The sequence below is a fragment of the Brachionichthys hirsutus genome, chromosome 6 (genome assembly GCF_040956055.1).
Source record: "Brachionichthys hirsutus isolate HB-005 chromosome 6, CSIRO-AGI_Bhir_v1, whole genome shotgun sequence".
In the NCBI taxonomy this organism is placed as follows: domain Eukaryota; kingdom Metazoa; phylum Chordata; class Actinopteri; order Lophiiformes; family Brachionichthyidae; genus Brachionichthys; species Brachionichthys hirsutus.
The window spans coordinates 13176882-13203575 of record NC_090902.1 but is presented as its reverse complement, the minus strand read 5'-3'; the positions used below and the strand labels follow the sequence as shown (position 1 = coordinate 13203575).

General features: G+C 47.7%; 3 protein-coding genes across 3 annotated transcripts in view; 1 reads left to right on the top strand and 2 right to left on the bottom strand.

Moving 5' to 3' along the window:
* The first annotated feature begins 4009 nt into the window (after positions 1–4009).
* On the top strand, positions 4010–5841 carry si:ch211-39i2.2 (DNA damage-inducible transcript 4-like protein-like). The gene is made up of 2 exons (XM_068740411.1): positions 4010–4249; positions 5146–5841. The coding sequence occupies exons 1-2, from the start codon at positions 4093–4095 to the stop codon at positions 5586–5588; spliced, it is 600 nt and encodes a 199-aa protein (XP_068596512.1). The 5' UTR covers positions 4010–4092; the 3' UTR covers positions 5589–5841.
* A 140-nt stretch (positions 5842–5981) lies between these two features.
* brd8b (bromodomain containing 8b) lies at positions 5982–18489 on the bottom strand. The gene is made up of 19 exons (XM_068740159.1): positions 18448–18489; positions 17749–17845; positions 15892–15961; positions 15762–15811; positions 15530–15652; positions 15374–15454; positions 14271–14335; positions 13917–14083; positions 13646–13837; positions 13357–13450; positions 13090–13250; positions 12551–12995; positions 12429–12466; positions 12142–12359; positions 11966–12058; positions 10868–10936; positions 10489–10774; positions 9456–9500; positions 5982–6928 (listed from the first exon to the last, which is right to left on the bottom strand). Exons 1-19 carry the CDS (start codon positions 18464–18466, stop codon positions 6869–6871), a joined length of 2373 nt encoding a protein of 790 aa, XP_068596260.1. The 5' UTR covers positions 18467–18489; the 3' UTR covers positions 5982–6868.
* Positions 18490–22756: 4267 nt separating this feature from the next.
* Positions 22757–26694, bottom strand: part of gpc4 (glypican 4) — an 11799-nt gene continuing 7861 nt past the window's right edge. The window contains 8 exon segments of the mRNA XM_068740105.1: positions 22757–23649; positions 23733–23905; positions 23984–24108; positions 24197–24343; positions 24419–24507; positions 24510–24548; positions 25283–25448; positions 26322–26692. Coding sequence (XP_068596206.1) covers positions 23429–23649; positions 23733–23905; positions 23984–24108; positions 24197–24343; positions 24419–24507; positions 24510–24548; positions 25283–25448; positions 26322–26692 — 1331 coding nt within the window. The 3' untranslated portion in view covers positions 22757–23428.

The window sequence follows — 26694 nt, the reverse complement described above, 5'->3', positions numbered from 1 at the left end:
GTATATAGTTAATGTGGTTATTGAATGAAACACCAGGACAGTTAAAGGTTAACTCCAAATATTTCTAATTTGTACTTACAGAGAATCACATGTCATGAAGGATCACCTGAAATCAAGAATGATCTCTTTGGTCACCACAATGTTTTGCATAATTACTTTAAAGCAAAACGTTCATGAAGCATCATCCGATTCCTCGCCAGCGTGGATTCTCATGTGGACTTTAAGGATACTGTTATTTATGTGACACTTGTTACATACTCTGCAAACATATGACTTCTTACTGGTGTTACTACTACTGTCGAGCGCTTCAAATCAATAGAAAGGAATAATCAACTTCCATTTATTCCCAGAGGATGAATCGGGCTCTGTGGACTTTCCACGCCATCATGAAGCTAACACTTCATGGTGCACAGAGCACTAAACCTGATGACTTTATTCCGTCCCCTTACCTTTCATCCAGTGTCCCATGGAAGTGAAATGCAAGCATTTGATGGGCTCTCCACTTCACCTGCAGGACAGTTAAGGGTTAACTCAAAATACTTCCAATTTGTACTTACAGAGAATCACATGTCATGGAGGATCACCTGAAATCAAGAATGACCTCTTTGGTCACCACAATGTTTTGCATAATTACTTTAAAGCAAACCCTCCATGAAGCATCATCCAATTCCTCATTTGTAAATGCCCAAAGTCGGGTAACGGTTGAACGTCAGTCACGTCTACGTGACGTTATCTGAGCTGGGTGCAGGTGGATGCACGTCCCACATTTGGGTTTTCACTGTGACTCATCATCCACCGAAACGCTATGGAAGCTGAATGAGTCATGATTGCACAAGTTAGATTGGAAAATACTCTTATTTTATATGTGGCAGCATTTTAACTGACATGAAAGTGAAGACCTGACTGGGTTTCAGGATTTGTCCAATGGTGAGCATATAGTGCACAGTCAGAGGTCACCACACGCTGTGGTTCCCCTGAAAGACACTTCCTCGAGTTTCTTTGTGACGTCATCGAGACTGACCGGGACCGGCTGGCGGCTGCTTTTCCACGGCAGTGGGCTTTCCCACGTTGGTGAGTCAGACGAGACAGGAAAAGAATTACAATATTTGATCTCCCGTCTGTCCGGTAGGGAAGATCTGATTTAATATCAAGCCTGATTCCCTGATTTTAATTAATATACAGCACAAAGAGCTGAGTTTAGGTAAATAACGCAGGTGTCCCAGTTCAGCCAAAATCAGGGTCAGCACAAGAAACCTTCTAAAACTAAAAACTACAATGAATGTGATATTTAATAATTAATACGACTTTTCCATGATATGTTCTCCTGATCTCTTTATATATATATATAATTATCGATACAAGGAGGAACAACGCTATCTTTTAACTAACTGTGGCTCTGGATCGGATGGACGCCGCCGGGCGTTGAACCGACGCCCCACCAGGTGTGACTTTGTGTCAGACCATGTGACTCACTTGTGATGAAGGCAGGGATCATGCAGGATGTCTAGACCAGAGGTCTAGGAGCTCATCCGTTGTTCATGCGCTGGGATAGGTCCTGCTGGAGCCTATCCCAGCATTCAACGGGCGAGAGGCGGGGCACACCCCGGACAAGCCGCCAGTTCATCGCAGACACACACACACACACCTACGGACAATTTAGTGTCACCAATTCATGTAATTTGCGTGTTTTTGGAGGTGGGAGGAAGAGAACCCAGAGAGAACCCACGCAGACACGGGGAGAACCTGCAAACTCTGCAGAAGTGAGACTTCTGTAAATGATTGCCGCCATGACCATCACGTTCTCAATAGGGTTCTCAAAAAAACACCTCCAGGTACTTAAACGTACTGTTAGAACTTGTGTGGGTATGAACAGTTAGTTCATGCCTTACACAGCACACGTATTTGGTTAATTGCTTGCTTTCATTACTGACATGTCAGTGACATTTCATTCTCCCTCAATACCTTTTTCTAGTACTTATATAAACAAGATACAGAATACAGGTGCATTTTGAGAATAAATGCATTATTTTATTTGATCTTGGCCATATTCTGTATGAAGGGCGGCGGTAAGTAGGTCCTGGGTTCTAATGCCTATGATTGGGTTCCCTTCAGGTTCTCCAGATTCCTCGCACAGCCCAAAAAACTGCAGTTCAGGTGAACTACCGTCTCTAAAATCAGTGTGCATGTGAGTGTAAATCAGGGGTGTCAAACTCATGTTCTCCGAGGGCCACATCAGCATTACGGTTGCCCTCAAAGGGCCAGTAAAATGTAACTACTCCTTAACATGCTGCTAAATTACTGTATTTACTACTACATACTTAATTAAATTATAAATATTACATATGCAATTGCATAGTTCTGAAAATATATCGATACCTTCCTGCTGTAAAAATATCCGCCGAGGTTTTGTAATCGCCGGCGTCTGTCTGTAATTTGTTCTTCAATATCTCCATTGATTATTGACCGATATTTAGGGAATTTAACAGTCATGTAGGGGGGGGGGAGCTCTATCTCACCACTGAATATCATCTGGGTCGGATCCAGAATGGAGTCAGCAACAAATATTTAATTTTAACATTAAAACCCCATTTACAGATTAGAAATCAGTTACAAATACACATCAACTCTGATTCACTTTTACTTTTCAGCATTTTACAAAAACAAATGTCTGCACAACGCTCTTGCGGGCCACAGCCGATGTGCCCATTAAACGTATCAGCAGTTTTTAAACAAACTGATGTACGAATGAATAAAATCAATTATCTTTCCACAAGTTATTAATTCTCGTCATTGACTCTTTCCTTCATCTTCTTCACCGTGGACTTAACCGAAAACCAATGAATTCCACAAACTCAGCATGAGGACAGCTCAGGATACCCGCTGGAATCAGGCACATCCAGTCCTGGAGATCCCCTGTGACGGTCTCAGCCCAGGCTGGATCATTAGGAGTATCAAACCGATCACCATTCTGTCTGTGTGTGTTCACCAAGCTGCCATTTACACGATGTGAAGAAAACAATTCACAGTTTAGTTACAAGAATGAACGAATGAAGGAGGAAGCGCTGTGTGAGGCTACATTCTAATAATCAATCATCTTTATTTATTTATTTATTTCGACCATGTAAACAACAATAAAATAAAATGATAAATCAATGCCAAATACATGCGCACACATATACATAAACATATACATAAATACATATATATACTGTACATACATATATAAAGACATATTCACACACACGCAGCACATGTAATATTAATTAACAATAATAACTCAAATAATAAATAATAGCCATAATGCACTAACTATGCAATTTACATGAGCAAAAAGGAGCAGGAAGAAGTACGTACTTATTTAATCCTACCCCTTCTTAACTTAAACATTATCTTCAATTATAAATTTACTAGCCAATGTACTTAACATTCTTTACCTTTGTATAACCAACTTTTCTTGCTAATGAAGACAGTATTTCACACCATGTTTGGACCCACGAGCGAGTGTGTTAGTTATTGTCCTTGTATGTTTGCAAAATCATTTCTTTGTGCCTTCTTTTAAATATCAATCAAACAATCAATCAAATCTTTATTTGCAGACACAATGGTCCAATTAAAAAATAAAGTCAAACTCAACATATTTTTCGTTTCCTTACTCAGTCTATTCCACAGACGGCAATACAAAAACCTTTCTTTGTAGTGCGTATTCTACGGACCTTCAGATTTGACTCATGAAATTGTAGCCCTGGTGTCTCATGAAGCATTTTGATTGGAAGGAATCACAACTGCGAGGTGATCCATTTTCCCACTATTACTTGTTATCTCTTCTCTCCGGGACCCGCAGCAGCCTCCTCTTCCTCAGCGCAACCTCCCGCCCGTGTTGCGTGAGCCGCAGATCGGGACCTTTCCCGATTGGACCAGTGTGTTTGGCCCCGCCCACACGTCACACTCAGCTGACGCAACCGTTCCGCTCGGTATAAAAGCTCCGCCGCCACCGGCAGCCGTCGCTCCACTCTCTGCTCTGACACGATACATGGATAACGCGAAGACGACACGTTCGGGGGAGATACCGGAGCTTCACGGACGCGAGTGGGGATGCTGCACACCGCGGCTGCTCTGTGTGGACACGGACTACCTTTTCTGTCGGAGGAAGAGAGCGTTCTAGCGATGATAGGGAAGTACTTCTCCCAGCTGACGTCACCGGTTCGTCGCGGCAGCGTCGAAAGCAGCGACGGAGAGAACAGCTCGCCTCGTGAGTTCCCTTTAAAGTTCTGTCATTAGAACTACAAAAAAAAGTTCTCTCATTAGGAACTACAAAAAAAAAGGTTCTGTCATTAGGAACTACAAAAAAAAAAGGTTCTGTCATTAGGAACTACAAAGAAAGTTCTGTCATTAGGAACTACAAAGAAAGTTCTGTCATTAGGAACTACAAAAAAAGGTTCTGTCATTAGGAACTACAAAAAAGGTTCTGTCATTAGGAACTACAAAGAAAAAGGTTCTGTCATTAGGAACTACAAAGAAAAAGGTTCTGTCATTAGGAACTACAAAAAAAGGTTACGTCATTAGGAACTACAAAAAAAAGGTTACGTCATTAGGAACTACAAAAAAAAGGTTACGTCATTAGGAACTACAAAAAAAAAGGTTACGTCATTAGGAACTACAAAAAAAAAGGTTACGTCGTTAGGAACTACAAAAAAAAGGTTACGTCATTAGGAACTACAAAAAAAGGTTATGTCATTAGGAACTACAAAAAAAGGTTATGTCATTAGGAACTACAGAAAAAAGGTTTACGTCATTAGGAACTACAAAAAAAAGGTTTACGTCATTAGGAACTACAAATAAAACTTCTTTAAAGTTGATGTAAGTACTCTACTCCACAGTAATGTGAAAGTTGAGGTAGCTATATCTGTGGGCGGATGAACATGTAGCCCGGTGGTGATGCGGCTGATGTAATTGACCCTGATCTTGCATCAGCTGATGATCATTTATCAGCTGCTCACACAAAGGCCTCTGTTCTACCATTACAAGATAAAAGGAGAATAACTATTTCATTATTCACTTTGGAACAACTTTCAGGCTCTGAAAGAAAAAGTCAATTTAAACTTTTATTAAAATTCCACTTCCTTATTCTTCTCCGTCCCCCCACAGCCGACCTGGATGCTGGTTCGGAGCACGCCGAGCGTCTCCTCCAGCGGGACGTGACCCGGCGGCTGGAACGCTGCCTGACCGAGGCCAAGGCCGCCGCCCTCCAGTGCCAGGTGCTGATGCTGCCTCGTCACATGACCGCCAAGGCGGGCCGGGACGTGCTGCGCTGCTCCGCCGACGAGCCCTGCGGCCTCCGGGGGGCCTCCATCAAGATCTACGTGGAGCACAAAGACGGCCTGAAAGCCGTGGGCAGCGTCGCGCCGGGCCGAAGCGTCACCCCGACCTTTGAACTCTCCGTGATCTTCAAGGCAGACGAGGACGACGGCTGGCCCCCGCTCGTGCACATCTTCGACACCCAGAAGGTGTTGAAGCTGAAGCCGGAGTACCGCCTGGTGAAGAGGAAGCTCTACTCGTCCGCCAGCCCCGTCGTCCACCATTCCTGCTAGCGGCGAGGTTCAGGATGTTCCGAATGTTCAGCCGTCGATGTTTCCCGTTCTTAAATGTACTGACGAGGTTTGGACTGGGAACATGTCGGACCCGTCCGAATGCCGACCGTAAGGCCAGTCGGTTTATTTCCCGCCGTAGTGACTCCTGTATTTTTGCACACTGTGAACGCGCGTCCTTCCAGGGCTGGGCGGGTCTCGCTCCGAGGATGCTGCACTTTAATTTATGCCGTTAAACTAAACTTGTTTTACACCATTCTGCATTTCAGTGTCTCCTCTTTGTTGAGCTTCCTGGTTTATCAGAAAATACTCGCCGCTTCAGCCGACTGGCTGAGAGGCTAAATACGAGATGAGCTGCGTCCACGACGCACGGATAACGACTCGTAGTTTGAGATCAACTCTTTATTTAACAAATGTACAACCGAACACGCGCTGCAGCGCCAGTTACACAAACTTACACGAACTTCTTCACGTCCTCCTGACGGACCGCGTTTCGGCTCCGGCTCCACATTCTACGGCAAACGCGGGTGAATCCAGACTAATTCAGAGCGACTCCACGCACCACCAGCATTCTGCCGACTACCACGGAGAACAGAACCAGATGGGATTATCTCAATAAAAAACGGGGCCGAGACGCTTAAAGGTGACGGCGAGTCACGCGAGCTTGTTCGCGCCTATTCTGTGAATCCGCTGCGTAAACACCGTCGGCACATCAGAAATGTAAAGGTCCGCGCATAAAAAGGAAAAGACAACTTCAATACTCCGGCTGGGCCGGACGCCCGCGTGAGCGTCTCCCCGTCACGCCGTTCACATCCGAGCTGCTGACGAAGCTTTTCTGAGGTTCTACTTTAAACCTTTAGGACGCCGCAGGCAGTCGGTGAATCTACCAGTTGGGCGACGCTCGATCAAAAACGACTCTTATGTGGATCTCAGTCACAATTTAGCGCTAATCAAACTGATGCTGATCCATGAGCTCGTTTTGGGCATGCAGCAGGAGGATCAATGCATCGCTAGGACGACAGCCCTGCCATTTGACGCGATGCTGCCATCCTCTGGAGACGAGGACATGATGCACGGCATCATCGATGGACAATCTGACTGTTGCTGCACATTAACCAATCACACGGGGGGGGGGGGAGAGGAGGCTCCCTCACACACATACCAACAGACGTTCACTCACATATACCCCGATGAAGATGATGAAGATGAGTGTTTATATATGCGCACAGAGACGGCCTCAGTCCTCCAGCGGCTCCGAGAGCGGCTCCTTTGCTAACTCAAGTCTATTTCTTCATTTTGAGGTCAGCCTCCATGGCGCTACGACGCCCCCGGGTGCCTCCGTCCTGCAGCACAGAGAGAGACGAGAGAAGGGCCGAGGGGGGAGAAGAGAGCAGGAGGCGACCATTACCACGAGGGGGTAGCCGGACAGAGTGAGGAGGTGGCCCGTGGGTGGCCCGTGGGTGGCCCGTGGGTGCCCCCCCCCCCCCCACGCAGCTGAGCTCCACGCCAAAAAGAAAAATCACAGCACGATCCACTTCGGAAGGCGGTGTCCAAAAAAGAACAGTAAATAATGAAGGATGGAAAAAAAGAGAGCAAACAATAGAGAAGGAGGGGAAATCAGAACATGCAGAGACAACGCACAAAAACAGGGAGGGGGGGGGGGGGGGGGCGGGACGACAACAGGAAGTTGGCATGGGACCATGAAGCCAGAATGAGGTGGACGGAGGCCTGGCGATGATGCATGGAGGGATGCAAGGTGTCCAAACCGGACAAAAACTTTAGAGACTAAGAGGGACAGTGTGTTCAGAGACGCGTGGGGTCAAAAGGTCAGAGAGAGAAAGGTGACCTTTAATTGTGTCGTAGCACGCATCTGCAGCATCCTGCTAAAGGCGCCGCAGTTCCTGCTAAAGGCGCCGTAGCATCCTGCTAAAGGCGCCGTAACATCCTGCTAAAGGCGCCGTAGCATCCTGCTAAAGGCGCCGCAGCATCCTGCTAAAGGCGCCGTAGCATCCTGCTAAAGGCGCCGCAGCATCCTGCTAAAGGCGCCGCAGTTCCTGCTAAAGGCGCCGCAGCATCGTGCTAAAGGCGCCGCAGCATCCTGCTAAAGGCGCCGCAGCATCCTGCTAAAGGCGCCGCAGCATCCTGCTAAAGGCGCCGCAGTTCCTGCTAAAGGCGCCGCAGCATCCTGCTAAAGGCGCCGCAGTTCCTGCTAAAGGCGCCGCAGTTCCTGCTAAAGGCGCCGCAGCATCCTGCTAAAGGCGCCGCAGCATCCTGCTAAAGGCGCCGTAGCATCCTGCTAAAGGCGCCGCAGCATCCTGCTAAAGGCGCCGCAGTTCCTGCTAAAGGCGCCGTAGCATCCTGCTAAAGGCGCCGCAGCATCCTGCTAAAGGCGCCGCAGTTCCTGCTAAAGGCGCCGCAGCATCGTGCTAAAGGCGCCGCAGCATCCTGCTAAAGGCGCCGCAGTTCCTGCTAAAGGCGCCGCAGCATCCTGCTAAAGGCGCCGTAGCATCCTGCTAAAGGCGCCGCAGTTCCTGCTAAAGGCGCCGCAGCATCCTGCTAAAGGCGCCGCAGCATCCTGCTAAAGGCGCCGCAGCATCCTGCTAAAGGCGCCGCAGCATCCTGCTAAAGGCGCTGCAGTTCCTGCTAAAGGCGCCGTAGCATCCTGCTAAAGGCGCCGCAGCATCCTGCTAAAGGCGCCGCAGCATCCTGCTAAAGGCGCCGCAGTTCCTGCTAAAGGCGCCGCAGTTCCTGCTAAAGGCGCCGCAGCATCGTGCTAAAGGCGCCGCAGCATCCTGCTAAAGGCGCCGCAGTTCCTGCTAAAGGCGCCGCAGCATCGTGCTAAAGGCGCCGCAGCATCCTGCTAAAGGCGCCGCAGCATCCTGCTAAAGGCGCCGCAGCATCCTGCTAAAGGCGCCGCAGTTCCTGCTAAAGGCGCTGCAGCATCGTGCTAAAGGCGCCGCAGCATCCTGCTAAAGGCGCTGCAGCATCCTGCATTTTGGGAAACTGACTAGTAGATTAATGGCTGCAGTACTAGTTGTCTGACGTTTTAGTCATAACCGTGAAACCTGAATGACTAGATAACAGAGAACGCAAAGGTAACGTGATAAGTGAACCAATCAGGAGTCTGGAACGTCCGAGTCGGGCTCTGATGATGTGTTGCATCACATCACATGGAGACTCAAGCCCCCGGAGGCCTCGTGAGATTCATTTTTGCAGACGACAGACGTGTACATATCGATATTTTATGGCTTTACTCGAGATTGGTGTCCATAAAGACAAGGAGACAGAGACAGAGCTCGCTCCTGATGTGGACGACTTCTCCTCTGCCCGGTGAATGTGAGCAGCGTGACATCAAGTTCTGTGCGTATAATGTAACGATGAGCAAATAAGAAAACAAATTCATGATGAGATGCACATTTTTAAGGGTGTTTTTTTTTTTTTTTATATGAGATGTGGATGGATGCACCAGGGGCGATGGAATAATCACATTTGGGGCATCAAAGCAAAAATATTTTAGACTTTATTGGTTGAAAGTGTTCTTTTTATCACTATTATTGAGAAAATCTTAAATCCTATGTACTTAAACTATCAGCTCTAGATCTAACAGAGTGTTAAATGATGCCCAGCAGTGAAGCACATCAAAGGGCACCAGAAGTGGAAGCGTTGCATTTTGGTTATTTATGATTTATAACAGCAGTAGGCGCTTCCAACGGGTCTTAAAACCAGATCCTCACAACCTTTATTTTGAAATCTTCCACTTCCACCGAACTGGACAAGAAGAATGAAGCGATGTGAAGACAGATGTGTGTGTGTGTGTGTGCGTGCGTGGCCTGGTTCTGGTGAGAGCTGAGGGAGAACCTGAATACTTACAAAGAGAGAGAGAAGGAAAGCAGGAGAGGCCATTGGGACACTGTCCTGTAGGAGGACAAACATTGGAGTGAGAAAGAGAGGAAACACACGCGTGTGCGTGAGAGAGCAAGTTTCATACAAAAAAACAGACACGCAGCGTAGGACGCGAGAGCGCTGCACGCCACACACACACACAGAAACACATCAGGAACATGCGCAAGGAGGCAAGCACAACCACACACACACACACACAACCTCAACACAACAACCGTTCCAATCTGAGCAGTAGAACTACAACATGTTTAGATTTCCCTGTCAGATAGTTCAGCTAAGCTTTAAAGAGAGACATCTTTACTCCACCTCCACTGAGACAGACAGGCCAGACAGACAGCTCAGACAGACAGGTCAGACAGACAGACAGGTCAGGAGAGATCCAATCAATCAGACATCTCAGGAATATCTTTCAAACACATTCTGTGAAGTAAACCACAGAAAGATTCACCCATATTTCCAGACTTACAGTGGAAATTTGGTTGATTTCCACAAACCAGCTTTCTGGAAGCGACGCGTCTCCAGAAGAAGACTCAAAGTTATACGCACAGTGAAAGCGTCCCACCTCCACAAGACAACGTCACACACAACGGCAGGGAGACGCAGACAGGCAGACGCAGACAGGCAGGCGGCAGCGAGGAGAGGTGCAGCCGGCATGCAGGACATGGATCTGAGGGATCATCCCTCCGGTCACAGAGTGTCCTCCGAGGAGCCGTCACATGGACAGCTCGTCTCATTCTGACAGGAGGACACGCGTCATCCGAGGACGTGAAGCGCATCGGCAGGTGGAGACATTTCTTACAGACGCGTTAGGTCTCCACCTGTGAGTAATCAGATTACACGACGCCTGGGTGCGCTCACAGCTGGCTCCTTCCTAACGTCGACCTGCTCGCGGGTTAAAAATGACGGCAAGCCCCCCCCCCCCCCCCCCCAGATTAAACCCTCGCCTCCCTCACTGCTGATATCTCAGAGTCTCCCCTCTCTCCATCTCAGCCCGACCCACCTTCTCGGCCGGCTCTCCCGGCTTGCGGTTGCCCTCCCTGCCGCGGAGGCTCTTGGCGGAGACGGCGCTCTCCGAGGTCTGCATGATGAGCTGGGTGGCCAGGAACTGCTGGACGTGCTCCAGGACGTCGCGCTGCATCTCCAGCGCCATGTGGTACACGTCGTGGTCCGACGAGTTGTACATGACGGCGTTCTGGAACATCAGCATGATGTCCCGCTGGAACTCGGCCGTGGTGCGGATCACGCCGGACTCGATGTTCTTTTTAATCGCCGACAGGTCCATGGGCCTGGAGCAGATGGGCGGGGGGGGGGGGATGGTGTGAGCCACAGCGTGGCAGAATCCAATGCTCACGCTAAACGCACAACAGCAGGCGTCTTACCTGTGTACAATGCTGTGGTAACCGGGGGCGATGTCATCCGACACAGGCTGAAGGAAGACACTGGCATACCTGAGACAAACGTGAAGACAGCGACTGTAGAAAGACACGGTGCACATCTTGGGGGGGGGTATAAATCACAGCTTCCTGCAGCTTCTGGTGAAGATCCACGTGAAAAACATTCCGTTTTTTGTACAGGGCGACCATCTCTGCAGCTTTGGTTCGCAACAAAAAGGCACCGAATGCAAAGCGACTGCTAAAGCCTGTCGGAGCAATCAAACTGATTTAGTGCCGTCACGTTGAGAGATACTTCATGGAAACCGAATGAATACATGATATTAGGTGCGTTTACACGGACACATTTAACCGGATTAAAAGCCTGATCGGAATAAAACTGCTTCATGGACACACCCAAATCGGATTAGTCTGACCCGATCAAGACCAATCCGATCAAGATTCTATCCCGATCGAGAGTGGTGGTTTATACCGATTGATGATCCAATCAGGGCGCATGAAAACACTTCCTCCGATGTTTCGGTACAAGCCGTCTTTACTGCGCATGTCTGTGACGTCAGCTAAACGCGCTTCTGTTATTAGCTAGCTGAAGCAGAGCGAGCGAAAGACAGAACCGGTCAATATCTGAGACAAACATGTTAAAGGAGACATTAAAGGAGGAGAGTAACAGCGTAAACGGGGAAAACGCACGAAATAATGCTAGCAGAAAGGGGCGGAGCCATGTTTTGTTTACAACGGAAGTCGCTACGGCTTCTTCTTCTACTATTTCCGGTATATTTGGTAGAAATTGCGCATGTCAAAATAATTTATTCCGATCGAAAGTGTGATGCATGAACACGCAGGTCCTAATCGGATCAATATTTTGTGCATCCGATCACAATTTTAAAGACATGTTGTCCACGTAGACGCGGCCAGTGTTCTGAATTGCCTTGTGAAAGTAGCTCGTGACCTCCAGTGCTGTCATCCTGGGCGCAGCAGCAGCGTAAAAGGATCAAGCATGAACCACCGAAGGTTCCCGCCCTCTTTCGACACGGTACAGCTTTCAAACCCGAGTCTAACATTCCGAGGCTTTCCAGCGGGCTCCACCTGTGGTTGGCTGCTGCCCTCCACACCAGCATGATGGCTTTCTTCCAGATCTTCTGGGCCTGGACCGCCTCCTGGTCCTCGCCGCACGTGGATCTGACGCAGAGCAGAGGGGATGGTGACGCATTTGCCGTCTTCCTTTTTTTTTTCCCCGCCGCGGGCACAACGTGGCTACCTACAGCTGGGAGGAAGAGGCCGGGCTGCTGGCCAGCGAGTCGGCGGTGTAGCGCGGACACGGCGGGCCGTAACCATCTTCGCTCTCGCTGGCGGCCCGTTCCACCTCCGACAGGTAGGGCCCCTCCCCCTCGCCCTCGCCCTCGCCCTCGCCGCACTCCTCCTTCAGCTCCATCCCTTCCTCCGGGTCGCCCTCGCTGCCCGCCTCCTCGTCCTTCACCTCCTGGATGTCAGAGTGCGCACATATGGAGCAGACGAACACAAAGTTGTTCTCGTGTGCCCGTTGTGTTACCTTGGACTCTTTCCCAGACACGGAGCTGTCTTCAGAGTCTGCGGGACGGAAACGAGAGGACGATTTAACAGAAAGACACGCGAGGAGCATCTTGGTTACTTGTAGATCCGAGCACCGCCCACCTAGACACGGGGGGTTGGGCTCCGGCTGGCTCCACTCCTCTCCTTCACTCTTGACCGTTGATTCGGCGGCCTCCTTCCCCGTGGCCTCCTCCTCTGTAAGCTCACCTCCTGCTCCACCTTCTTCAGAAGTCGCAGAAGAAGCGATATTGGCCCCCGTCAGTTCAGCCCCCTCGCAGTTTGCCTCGAGCGGTTCTTCTCCATTCGTTTCCTCCCGATTCGGGGTCTCGATGGCTGCGGGGGCCGAGGCGGATGTCGCAGCCACGTCCTCGGGGTCCTGTGCGGGATCGGGGTCGGGGTCCTGGGCGGTCTGCGCCGGCTCGGCGGCCTTTAGCTCCTGCGTCTCCCAGGGGCCGGGAAGGGGGTGTCCATCCGAGACGGCCTCCTCGCACAGAGAGAGCGCCGCTTCCACTGCCGCTGCATCCAAGGCCTCCACAGAGTCGTCGACCTGAGGAGGCGGGGGCAGCGGCAGATCGGATTACGGCAGGTGACGGACAAAAGCTGAAACGATCCAAGTTACTGTTGTTTGCGCGAGGACGCACCTTCTCCTCTATGATGGCAATGATGTCTCCGACTGTCTCCAGGTCCAACTCGTCCCCCATGTAAGACACGGCGACGAGGTCCTCCTCGACCAACGCCGCCGCCGCCGCCGCCGCCTCCTCCTCCCCGAGCTCTGCCTTCGCAGCAGCTTCTGCTTCGCCCTCTGCAAACAAGCAGGCTCGATAAAACAAAATGGCCGTCATCAAGTCGGTTCAGCGCCGAGCTGCGAAAGGCCCACGAGCAAAACGTGTTGCCGGAAGCGAACTGACCCGCGACGACCTCAGGACCAGGAGGCACGGTACCGACGGCGGTGGCGGTCTGCACGCCGTTGGTGAGGCTCCCTGTAGAGTCTCCCTCCCCGACCTGATGAACAGAGAAAGAACACGAACAAGAGGGTTGAGTCCAGCACTAGACTTTAGGATCACCGTCTAACCAAAAACAAGAAAGCACTTTTCATTAGGAGGGTTCATATTTCACCAACGGTCCGATTCCGGTGCTTTTAGGCCATTTTCAATGGTTGCTATTCTTCTAGCGTCGGTGCGATGGGATGGATCGTACCGTGCGGGGGCTGGCCGATATGAGGCTGCCTTTTTTCAGCAGCTCCGACAGCAGGGGCGAGGGCGGCGGCGTGGCCTTCTGGGCTAGGAGCCTCTTCTGCGGTGAATCGTCTACCAGAGGCGCCAGGCCTCCGTCTTTGGGCGGCTGGCACGGAGCGTCGGTCGCCGGGAGGAACGCTCCAACGCCGTGGGCCTGGAAGAGGCAGCGAAGCCAGCCGAAGAGTCAGAGTGACGATTTCAATCGAGTATGGCGTGGCCAGGATTCCTCTTACGATCGAGTGGGCGAGGGTGTCGTCAGGGGCAACGGCTCCCGTGTCCATGGGTGGCGTGGGAACTGGCAAGTCAGCCTGAGGGTCCACGGCGGGGGGGCTTGCCCCCAGGGGAGAGCGTACAGTCACACTGGGCAGACGCTTAGGCGTGTTTTTCACTGCCTGACGAGCTGTGATGAGGCGGAGACAGAGAAAATAAGAATCAACTTTGTTCCGTGTGAAGGGATCAGAATAGAGCCGCGGCACAGAAACCAGGAGCAAGGCATCGTTTAGAAAGGTGCAAATCCTTGCTAATCTCCATCTGCCGGTATTACATCTCTGTGGATCAGAAGCTCTTAGTGCGCAGACGGAACCTGCCTTGATACGCGGTTTCTGTGGCCTTCCTCTTTTGTTCCGCTTCCTCCTCAACCTGCTTCTTCTTCCTGTGGTGATAAAGTCAGAACATTTAATGGCATAAATGAACTAGGCAACATTAACTATCTTGTTAGTGCAAGCTGACCAGTAGAGACTGGTGTGTCTGAAGGGTTTTAGGACTGGGGAGAGTCTGCTACATTCAAAGGCTTCCTCTACAGCAGGGGTCGGGAACCTATGGCTCGCGAGCCATATATGGCTCTTTTGATGATCGCACATGGCTCGTGCTCAGATAAAAAAAAAAAAAAAATAAAAATCGGTTTTTTTTTTTTACTCGCCTTGCCCGTGCTGACCGCAGCTGGTTTGCGCGCCCAGGTCGTGTGTCGTGTTTTTTGTTGTAAGTAACTTGTTCACTTGTGTCTGGATCTTATGTTCCGTTTTCTTTGCGGCACCAGACAGTCGCCTTCTGTTAGTAGAGCTTGTGTTGCAGAGGCATTTTGCACAGCTGGCATTTTGCTGTGAAAAATCAAAGAGCGGAAGCACGCTGTCACGGTTCCGCCCTAAGCCTGGGCTGCCACTTTAAAAGTAGGCCGTCATCCCGCCATTAGGGGTGGGCGTGGCCAGCTGTGTGCACGGTGGCAGAGTGGACTTTGTTTGGCTCCACCTTAATTCCAGATTACTACTATTTTTATGTATTCTTACCTGGGACCTTCTTTTGGAATAAATGTGTGAAAAAGACGGGGCCCTGCGTTTGCTTCAAGAGGGCATCACTTGCTTTTTGGTTTTCTCTCGGCTGTGTATTATCGTTGGGCTCCAGCCGCCCCTCGTCCTGTGTGCAGCTCCAGGTGTAAATGATAAATTCAACCATCGCACCGTGTCTGTTCTCTGCTTTCTGGGGTCCGCTCACGTTAGTCCGTAACGTTCATAGGCTTATTATACTAGTTTCATTACCTGCTCACCACTTATACTGACATTTAGTTGAATTCACGTTTAAAATATATTATATGGCTCTCACTGAAATAAATTTCCAAATATTTTGCTTTCATGGCTCTCTTAGTCAAAAAGGTTCCCGACCCCTGCTCTACAGTGAGAACTTTGTACGAACTCACAGCGTGATTTCCGTCCACAGCTCCTTGAGTTGGGAGTCCATGTGACCCGTCTGGATGAGAGTCGCCTCCTTTTTCAACTTTCTGCCAAGACAGGAAGTAGACGAGCAGTAAAATCGCATGTCTCAGCGCTGAAACGTCCTTTCAGCGTGCACGCACCTGTACTGCTCTTGCGTGTCTCGCAGTAGTTTTTTCACTTCCTCTATCCGCTCGGTGGTCAGCCTACGAACGATGACGTCTTCGATGGTTTCAACCACTTCACCCTTCTCACCACGCTTACGCCTGGAGTAAAGGGGGGGGGGGGGGGGGGGGGCATTATTTACCTGCATTAAAAAACAAATGCGAGAGCGCAGTGTTCAGGGTAGGTCTGTAGCCACATTACAACACTGACTTGGGTGCTTCTGTGGCCTCCAGCAGCTCGGAGTATTGTGATGCACAGTGCTAAGAAACAAAGAGAAAATGTGTTACCTTGTTAAAAAGACAGAGACAGAAAGTGTCTTGTTAGTTTGTGGGTTCCTCACCTTCTGGGAGAACCAATCAGGCGGACGGCCAGGCTCTGAGAAAGGCTTGATGGCCCTACTTACAGACACCCTGAAGGACAGAGACATTCCTCAGAACAGACACAGAGGTTGTTAAATGAAAGGCAAAATGTGACGCTTGGGGAGGGTAGAAAAAAGTCATGGCATCGTGTAAAATGAGGGGCAATACACAAAAATAACACTTCAATGTGTTTTTAAATTATTATTTTAAATTTTATGCTTTAGCTGATGCATTATTTAAAAAATAATAATAATGGATGCAACTAAAAAAAGGTCACTCAATAAAATTGTAAACTGACCTCTAGTGGTGAAGATTAAGAATACACATTTAACAGCACTTTCTTGCACTGTGTCAAGAACTTATTAATCACCACCAGCTCAGTAGCAACAAACATTCCCAGGAAAATATGCTCATTTTTAAAGATAAACGAAGCATCTGTTGACTGTTTGATGGTCAGCGGTCCCATTTTACCAGCTTGTGTTACTAGGTAGGTTGGGTACGACCGAAGGAACAATCCATGAGATGCTTCCAAATTCATGAGGAAAAAAGCTACCGGTACATTGCTTTGAAATAACTTACATGACAATATCCCAAGATCTAGCAAACAGTAAAGACTGACATATAAATAAGTGTACAGTATTACAATGTGGTGATACAGGATATTTAAATTTATAGGCTAAAGAAAAACATTACAACTGTAAAATAGCAATAATGGTACCGCCAAGCTGAAGCTAAATGCTTAAAAACTAAAGTAGCACAAATAGATGGAGAATTTGCTTTAAAAGTGACTGAATTGAAGGAAATTAACATTTGGGAATTTCTTGAATGACTAGCAATCTATTGATATCACTGTATGGGTAGCTTTTTATTAATAGGAGTCATAATACAAAGGTCAAACTAACAAGTGGAATGACATAATACAGAGGAGTTGAGCAAATTAGCAATGAAATAAAACTGTACTTCAATACATATGAATAATAGATATCAATCCTTTGGTCGAGAGTCAGAGCAAACCTGGTTACGAACACTGAGTTTAATGATGAAAGAACAACAAATACCGGTAGGTAACCTGTGTCCACACAGTACATGTACTACTAAAACGTCTGCATCAGTCGGTGCGTTTACACGGACACATTTAATCAGATTAAAAGCCTGATCGGAATAAAACTGCTTCATAGACACACCCAAATCGGATTAGTCTGACCCAATCAAGATCAATCTGATCAAGATTCTATCCCGATCGAGAGGGGTGGTTTATACCGATTGATGATCCGATCAGGGCGCATGAAAACACTTCCTCCGATGTTTCGGTACAAGCCGTCTTTACTGCGCATGTCTGTGACGTCAGCTAAACGCGCTTCTGTTATTAGCTAGCTAAAGCAGAGCGAGCGAAAGACAGAACCGGTCAATATCTGAGACAAACATGTTAAAGGAGACATTAAAGGAGGAGAGTAACAGCGTAAACGGGGAAAACGCACGAAATAATGCTAGCAGAAAGGGGCGGAGCCATGTTTTGTTTACAACGGAAGTCGCTACGGCTTCTTCTTCTACTATTTCCGGTATTATTGTTATAAATTGTGCATGGCAAAAAAAAAAAATTACGATCAAAAGCGTGATGCATGAACACGCAGGTCCTAATCGGATCAATAATTTTAGGGTCCATGAACACGGTGCATCCGATCACAATTTTAAAGACATGTTGTCCATGTAAGCGCAGCCAGTGTGTCATCACTACACTTCCGTTCCAGCTGCCCCTCACAGGAATGATAAAAATCTGTTTCAACTCTTAATAATAAAGCATGATTTTATTTTTAAAAGCGGAGTAATTTTCCTTTTACCAGTTCTGGTCGCCACTCCTCATAACAGAGGAGGCCAGGCACAGTTTCTCCCTGACTGACCAGGGCTCCGTCGGCCCCACATTCTGTATCTTGTGCTCTGTAAATAAGGAATGGGGAGAACAACAACAACATCAACAGAAGTAGCATGCGTCGGCATTTACTGCAGCCCAGGGTTGATTAGGAGCTGAAATAAATGCTTTTTTCCCGCATAGAAACAATGAGAGAGAGAAAGCCCACAAATGTAAAGACAAATCTCAATCACAGAATAGATCACACTGACCCATTTTAAAAGCGTACCTCAATTGCATTTAATGCTAGCTACCAGGCCGCTAGCCGAATTGTTGAAACTAGCATTCATTCTTAATTGTTAAATACATGATTTGAAGCGTTATTGTGGTCTTTTTTTTTTTTTACATGGGTTGGAAAAGATCAAATTCAGCGAGAAATGGTTGCAGACAATGGTTCTTCATATGAAAACACACTTAGCTTTAGCTAAACCCAAAGAATTAGCGTTAGCTTAAGGTTGATTACGGGGGGACACATTCATGAGACACACAGCTACATGGTGGAGCGTAACGTTACACCAGACAATCACGCAAAAAGATCAAAAGAAATCGATAGAAGTACAACTTAAACACCTTTTTTACTGATATACTTTGTTATAAGATTAATGTGAAAAAGTCGGGAAATACTACTCACTGCCGACACCACTCGCCATTTCTTTTGTGACGAGCCCGTGGGCACAACTTCCGCCGGACTGATTTCAGTGGTACACACAGCGCTTTTAGTGACGCAAGGACCGCCATGTTAAACCTGTGCGGACAGGTGTAGAACTGTCCGCACACATATTTATCATTTCTTTAAGATTATTATAATAATTATCACATTCATGGGAAGAGTGTATCTACACACACACACACAAACACAAATGACGCCAATAATATCAGGACATAATGAAAGATATTTTGAATCATGAAGGCTTTATTATTTTACACGTCTCCCTCATCTTCTTGTCACACCAAGACAAACATCTTACAGATCGGAACTAATAAGGCGCGATAATCCGGCAATAATCTCAGGATGGAATAAAAATGCTTTGAATTATCCATCCATTTTATCCAGGGTCGGGTCACGGGGGCAGCAGCCTAAGAGGAGGGGCGATACTAGGAGGGAGCGCGTCACACCCTCACCCTATGGAGGAAGCCGCTTTTACACGCCTTTTACCTTGTTCTTTTGGTCACTACCCAAAACTCGTGACTACAGGTGAGGGCAGGAACAGAGATTTACCGGTAAATTGAGAGCTTCGCCTTTCATCTCAGCTTCATCATCACCGTGACGGATCGGCGCTGCGGCGGCAGTTACGCGGACGCTGCGCCGATGTCTGTCTCTGTCTATCTCCCGCTCCATAAAGCATCTCGTTCCAAGTGTTTACCACACTAAAACCTTTTTTACCCATTTTCGCCGGAACATTACCACCAAAAATAAACTTTATGCAGGCAAAATGCCATAGAGTGTGGACGGGCAGAACACAGACACAGGCACATCTTGTGCACATTTGCCCCTCCTGATGTCATGACGGGCAAGATTTCTTCCAGACATGTTTCTGTACTTGATTACAGATCTATGCAAGCTACGAAGGATTGACTGGATGGTTTATTTAGCTGTTTTGAAGTTGATAGGGACCCAAAACCACCATAATAGTGTAGAAACATGGGGAAAGTTTTTCATAATATGGGACATTTAAGTTTTGATAAGATAAAGGATAATTTGAAAATATTGTTTTGTTGTTGCCTTTTAAGTTCTTCTGACTTGAATTTTGATCATTTTGTGTATTTTTAAAGGGTATAAGGGATCTTTTTAAAAGTGACTGAAACTGAAAAGAGTGAATTTGTACGAACATAAAACCGGGCTCAAACATGATTTAAAGCAACTGATAGAAGGTTAAAACACAACATACTGGAACGTAAACTACCGTTCAAAGGTTTAGGGTCACCCAGACAAAGGAAGATCAGCTTCAAAGCTTCTCGAACCAGCTAAATTGTGTTTAGCTGTGCTAACATGATTGCACAAGGCTTTTCTAATCATCCATTAGCCTTCTGATGCAATGAGCAAACACATTGTACCGTTAGAACACTGGAGTGATGGTTGCTGGGAATGGGCCTAGAGACACCGATGTAGATGTTGCACCAAGAACCAGACTTTAGCAATGTATAGAGTGTATTTATGATTAGTTTAAAGTTATCATTGGGAAAAAGAACAGTGCTTATCAAACATAAGGACATTTCTAAGTGACCCCAAACTTTTGAACGGCAGTGTAAATGTCATAATACAAATTCCGATCAAAAGCAAAATGAAACCTTTTAATTTAACTTTAACTCAAAAATTAGTTTAAAATAAAAACGGTTTTATTTAAAAGGTAACTAATCCAGGTGAAGTGCCAGCTATATGTTAATTGTTTGTCAAATTGTTAAAAACATTTTGCCAGCTTTTCCATTTCTAACCTCATTTTTAAGGGTGTCAAATTATCGCTTTAATTGCAATTAATTACGGTAATCAGAAGTCCTATTTAGTGCGTTATGTTTTTTTAATTGCATTAAATCGAATTTTTAGGGCCTGGGTTGTAGCTGGTAGACCCAGACAGGGGCCAGACTTCGAGCGTAAGAAACATACTCATGCTAGATATAAATATGCAGTGTGCTTTGTTGGGAAGCATGAGCAAGCCTTAATGGCTCATTCTATGGCTGAAAACTTGCTGGGTAACAATGTCACTGAGTTCTGGAAAGAAGTAAAAGCTATAAATAGGGCCAAAGCAGTACCTGCATGCCACATTGAAGGTGTATCTGGTGCGGACAACATAGCAGAGCGGTGGAGGCAGCACTATGCAGCTCTGTTTAATTGTATTAAAAGTGAGCCCTATTGTGTTGGAAAGTTAAATGAGGAAGTGATTCATTTTACTCCCGACGAGGTTTATCATGCTATAGAGCAGCTAACTTCTTTAGAGACTTAACCGAGATCAGCTAATCAAGATCGTTGACAAGGAAACAAACAACAGTTTAAATATTGGCAGTCTTTATTTGAACAAGACTAAGAAATGTTGTTTGATATACACTTTTTCTCTTACAATTTAACATCTATCTTTTTTTTTTCATAACATTTAGGAGATACTCTGACAAGTAAAAATCTGGCTCTGTTACAGCCTCTTTTAGAGACATCTAAAACGGCTGCTCTCTATTTACACTCTTTTTGTTCTTTCAGTCAATCACTCAGTCTCTCAGAAAACGAGTCCCTTCTGTTCTTGTGGGCCAAAGTTTCAACACCCGACCAACTCAACTGTCCCAGTCACCGGACCGAAGTTGCTTTCGGGGCGGGGGGGGGGGGGGGGGGGGGGATCAAATGAACAACATCTGGCAACCGGACCAACGCCTCCCAGCCGGAAAATGTCTCTGCCCTGCTTCTTCACTCTGGACTCTTCCACATGACATGAACACACGCACAAGCCCTTGTAGAAATGTTGGTGGAATACACACAAACACACACACACCCACAAAACCAAAAAGAATCAGGGAACCTGAACTGCTCACACACAGAAATAATGCCAAATCGAAGCTGCTGAAGCACAGCGGCATCATTTTAAATTAAGTCTTGAGGAAATTATGATGGGGGGGGGGGGGGGGGGGGGTGTAATCCAATCCTCCAAACACTGTTGTTTTCATTGGTTTCTTCCATGTCTGATAATTGGGAGTAACATTTCTTGTGAGCTTACAATCAACCTGTCAATTTCAAACCCAGACAAAAGGTTTGTGGCAAGCATTTCTCATCTGTAGCCCATTTCAGAGCTTCATACAAAACGTGAAACGCGAATGCATTTCTTTGTTCTTTTGCACACTGCGTATGCAAACGCCCCCCCCCCCCAAATCTAATCAATCACTACAAGACATTTAAATCATGTTCACCTAAGTTTGGCGTATGGAAACATTCGGAAATACTGTATTTTGGATCACCTGTCGGTTCTAAAAGCTTGTTTGCAATGATATTAAAACACATGCATAAGTTACTGTACAAAAACTACATGAGGCAAAGCCATTGTGGATATGAAATCGGCTGGGCAAGGCAACCTACAGACTTGATTATCAAATCGGAAGATAGAGGTAAAATCTCATGTTGTGCTCGTCGGCCGGTAACGGCGCGCCCGACCCACATCAGGGGGAATGTGGGCAAATGAATTGGGACCAAAAGTTCTTTGTGACCTCAAAGGATGAACATAATGTACCGAGGCCCAAAGACGACGGCCAAACACTTCAGCACGACGTGATGAGAATCAGAGGATGCAGTAGGCAGCTTAAATGGTCGCAATGACTCCATTTATACCAACACAGGCTATTTAAGAGGTATGTAATGTGGGAAGGGGGGGGGGGGGGGGATGTTAAGAAAATTAAACAAATTTAACCCCCCCCCCCCCCCCAAAAAAAAACTGTGCGCACTCACCAGAAAGTGATCCAAGTATCTGCGCACACAGTCTTCTTCCATCCCCTAAAAACTAGCAATCAAGTCCTCTGTAGTACCTAATATATATCTTCATACCAAAAATACCTCTTCAACGTAAAACCCTGTATTAAAATAAACTTTCCTAGATTTTATTTGATCAAAGCACTGTCTTTTGTTCCTCGTCTCGTTTACTGTGAAATTCTTCCGCCTGGAGTCGGACCCTCGCGGTACCAAAAAAGGCCGATCGGGACTCGCCAGCTTTGTGAGGGGAGCCCTTTTCCTTTTCCTCTTCCTCGCCCAGTCGCCTCGCTACAGGATGATACTCGCCATCTGGACTCCATCAGACACGTTTCAACGCAACGTAACCAGACTGCATTGATGACAGCACGGATCGACTGAGGAAATTCATCGACGATTATTGAGGAAATAAGGTTTGGTTGTGATAATGCTAATTTGCAGACATAAAATATACGCTTTGGGCTCACATCGCGCCCCAGAAGCTCTTCTTAAAATCGACCCCCCCCCCCCCCCCCAGATGAAGCATAAACAAACACCTGTCACCGCGTTTCTTAGGGATAAGATCGATTTTTTTAACGCCTCCGTAAAAAACGCGAAGGAAAGCTCAAACTCTTTATCTGAGCTCAACAGCTCAGATCTACGTAAAGCGTATAAATGCGTTCACATTCTGAATGTGCGACAAATACTTGTTATAAATCGTTAATATTCATAACAAACACTACATGATTTGATCTCGTAATAATGTAAAGATAGAACATCCTCAGCGATGTGAAGACGTGCCCCCCCCCCCCAGCGCAGGCGCTCATTGCTCAGCCCGACATCTCGCACAAAGAAGGCACAAACATTCATTCTGAAATCCAATTGGCAAAATAAGAAAATTATGCGTTTGCAATGCTGCAAGAAAGCCGGAGTGTAGCTCCAAAAGAGCCATAAAGGGTTAGATCTGGGGGGGGGGGGGGGGCGTTTTGTGAAGAAAATCATGATGTCACTGATGTCCCTTAAACAAACAAATAGCTAAAAGTGAAGTTATTGTAACATGAAGAAGAGTCTCCCTCCCCCCACAGACGGACAGTCCAATGTCCTGAAGGCAGTCCTTTTAATGTCTCTCTGACAGTTGTCCCCTTCACGCCATCATTCCTGGTCGTTCTCTTCCTCTCCCTGTCCAGCCAGTTTTATCTCATTTGGGGGCGAGCAGGGCCAGGGCCAGCCCGCAGAGCGCCAGCGCCATGCTTCCCTGTGAGGGCGGGGCCGCAGACGAGTTCGAGCCCACCACCACCTGATTGACCCGAGGGTTGCCCGGGTTCGGCGGCGTGGAGAAGTAGATGTCTCGGTCTGTGTCGCAGGACGGAGAGTCACAACCGCTGCCGCTCTCTTCTCCTCCCCCGCTGGCGTCCTCGTCTGGAGAAAGAGACGCTGCCGTCAGAGGCGCGTAATCAAACTCGAAAATGGATCAGAAATCACGCGTCGACAACGCTCCTCACCGTTATCAATGGAAATGTCGTTGCCACTGTGGGCGGCTTTGAGCCAGCTCGTCATTTCCCTCAAAGCTGCAATCTGGCTGCGAATCACAACGTCTGGCTTCGTTATGTCCACGTCGACGTCGGGGTTCGACACCTGATTGGCCAGTCCATTGCCAGTCACAACAGACTCGTACCTGTGCAGAGTTAGTCAGCATTGTGGCTCATCCTGAGGTCATTTGGACGCACGGACGCTTCCGGAGCGTGCGTCTTACCTGCTTTTTGCTGTCCCGTTCCAACATTCGTCCCCGGGAGCGATCCTCTCACCTGCACACACGGTCTCTGGTAAGGTGGACCAGAACTTCTTGGCGTGTTTTAGCTTCCTCTTCACGTCATTTGTCTGCGTGGGCAGCACAGATAACAGTCAGAGACATCGACTAAAAACAAAGCAGCAGCCGTCGTCCAGCTGTGGGTCTTTAAGTCTTTACCAATCGATCTAAACTGGTTCCAGCAGCGGTGGTGGGCCTCGCATCAGGACTGTAAGGCCGGAAACGGCCGGCAAAGACAGTCTCTTTGATGGAACGTGCGGAGCGGAAGGCCATGCTCGGTTTAGGCTGACCACATCCTTGGAAAACCTGTCGGAAAAATGGAGTCAGTGGAACCGATTCATCTCCCGTCTTCTCTAAAAGCAACTCGGAACTGATACTAACCTTTTGTGACACTTGCATGCTGTTCTCCTGCATATTCATGATGGCGTCTGAAAGCTTCACGTCGATGGGGTCCATCACAGACTCAAATTGAAGGGACCCTCAAGTCTCTCAGCTAGCAAAAGCATGGCATCTGAAAAGCAGGACGTAGGACCGGAACATTAAAAGCAGCTCGTGGAATCGTTTACGATTCAAAAATGAGGCTTTCTTCAGCGAAACTTGAAGTTACAAAAACCTGCCACTAGGTGGAAGCACACACCCAGACAAACAGTGAGACAGGAGCAGGGGGGGGGGGCAGCCAGAGACAAATGTAACAGCAACATAGAATGGAGTGTTTCATGTAAAACGTGTAAAACATGTGACGGTACGCAGCATCGCTCCGCTCCGTGTGGCAAAGCTGATCTGGGTCTGTATTTACACAACACAAGACCTGTGGGTCACAACATGTACCAGCCCCCCCCCCCCCTCACTACCTTCACTTACATGTTTGTACATGATTACTGCACAATGGAAACAAGATTATTTTGTTAAATCACGTTCTTGAAAAGTTCAAGTTTATTGCATCCATGCAGCAAAAAAATAAAAAAATAATCCTGCAACCCCCCCCCCCCGTCCATCGTGTCACACTGGTTGAACACCAACAAGGTTAAGAAGGGGTGCAGGATTAGTTAAGGCTGGTAGATTCGGTTAGATGAGACCGAACCTGAATGACTCTTTGATGAAATGTGACCCATTCGAGTGGCAACTCAGAAAAATAAATAAAAAGGAGCAGCAGCAGCATCGATATCAAACACGTGGCGCCGCTGTGGCTAGCAGGTGAGGCCGGCGGCGGCGGTGGCTGCAGACGGTCGTCGTTCTCATGCTTACCGAGGAAGTTGTTCCACTCGGCATCCAGGTCGGCCTGGTTGGCCAGACACCCGCGGAGCACGTTCAGACAGTAATTCTGGCAGGGCTTCAAGGCCACTTGGCCCGAGCAGTAGGGACAGTACAACATCTTCATGGCTGCTCGCACACAGCTGGGAGACGCACTGACCTGGGGGGGGCAGTCAGCACGTTATCATTGCATCGCCTCAGTAAACACTGGTCCACTTCCTCCCACTCTGAAAATACTTGGGACGGGTTTTTTTGTTTGTTGAGTTTTATCTTTTAACTAAACTTAACTTCAGCTAATCAGCAATGAATCACTCCCTCCACTGGAACAGCACGTCACACGAGAGCAGTCAGAGGTTCACGTTGTCTAACGCAGCGGTCCCCAACCACCGGGCATTTGCTACCGGGCCGCGCAGAAGGAATAACTACTGATTATTAGCGTCTAAAAGGCGTTTTATTTTGAAAAACGACCGGAGTTTCGCCAACGTAACATTCGCCTGTGAATTTTCATGCTTTACGTGATACGTTACTAAAAACAGACGGGGAACTAGCGAAACTTAAATTAAAAAAACAAACGTCTTTGGAGAGCTTCTTTGCTAATGGGAAAGTCCAACTGAGGAGGAAGAAAAAAATAAAACTTATTTTAACAGACAAACCAGGAGAGTGGAATTTATGACACAAAAAAATGGGAACATGAAGGGCAGATGTAATTATTGAGATCACAATTTATGGTGAGTAGATACTGGTGTAATACTTGTTTTAATAGTTATTGCAAGTGCATAATCTAAACTTTATTGGTAAGATCATATTCCTCTTTTTTTATTTCATTACCGCCCCCGGTCCGCAAAAAAATTGCCCGGCATGAAACCGGTCCGTGGCAGGAAAAAGGTTGGGGACCGCTGGTCTAATGGAACAGTCAGGCTTTCCAGGGAGGACAATCCGGTCAGAAAGAAGGGCGGGACGACCAGAGAAAGAAAAAACAACTCCTCCGCGCCCTCAGCAAAAGACAAAAGCATCACGAGTACCCCTAACGTACCTTGGAAACTTTATTGACCACCTCCGGCAGGAGCGTCAGGCCGCGCACGAAGGTGCGTGCGGCGATGAAGGTCCGCCTCAGCTGGATGCCGAGCTTGCGAGGCACATCGCCGAAGGGCTGCAGCTGCTCCGTGTGGCGGCTCACGCACTCCATGTAGGCGTCGCTGAACTCGTACTGCACGTTGACCAGCCGGAACATCCTCTCCAGGAGATCCGCCCAGAACTCCGACAGCATGGAGTCCAGGTTGACGGCGGCGCTGCCGGACACGTAGTACCGAGTCAGGGACTTGAAGAAGTTCTTGAACAGTTCTGCGTTCTGCACGTACATCATCCCGTACGTTCGCACAAACATGCTGTGCAGCGAGACTTCGGCA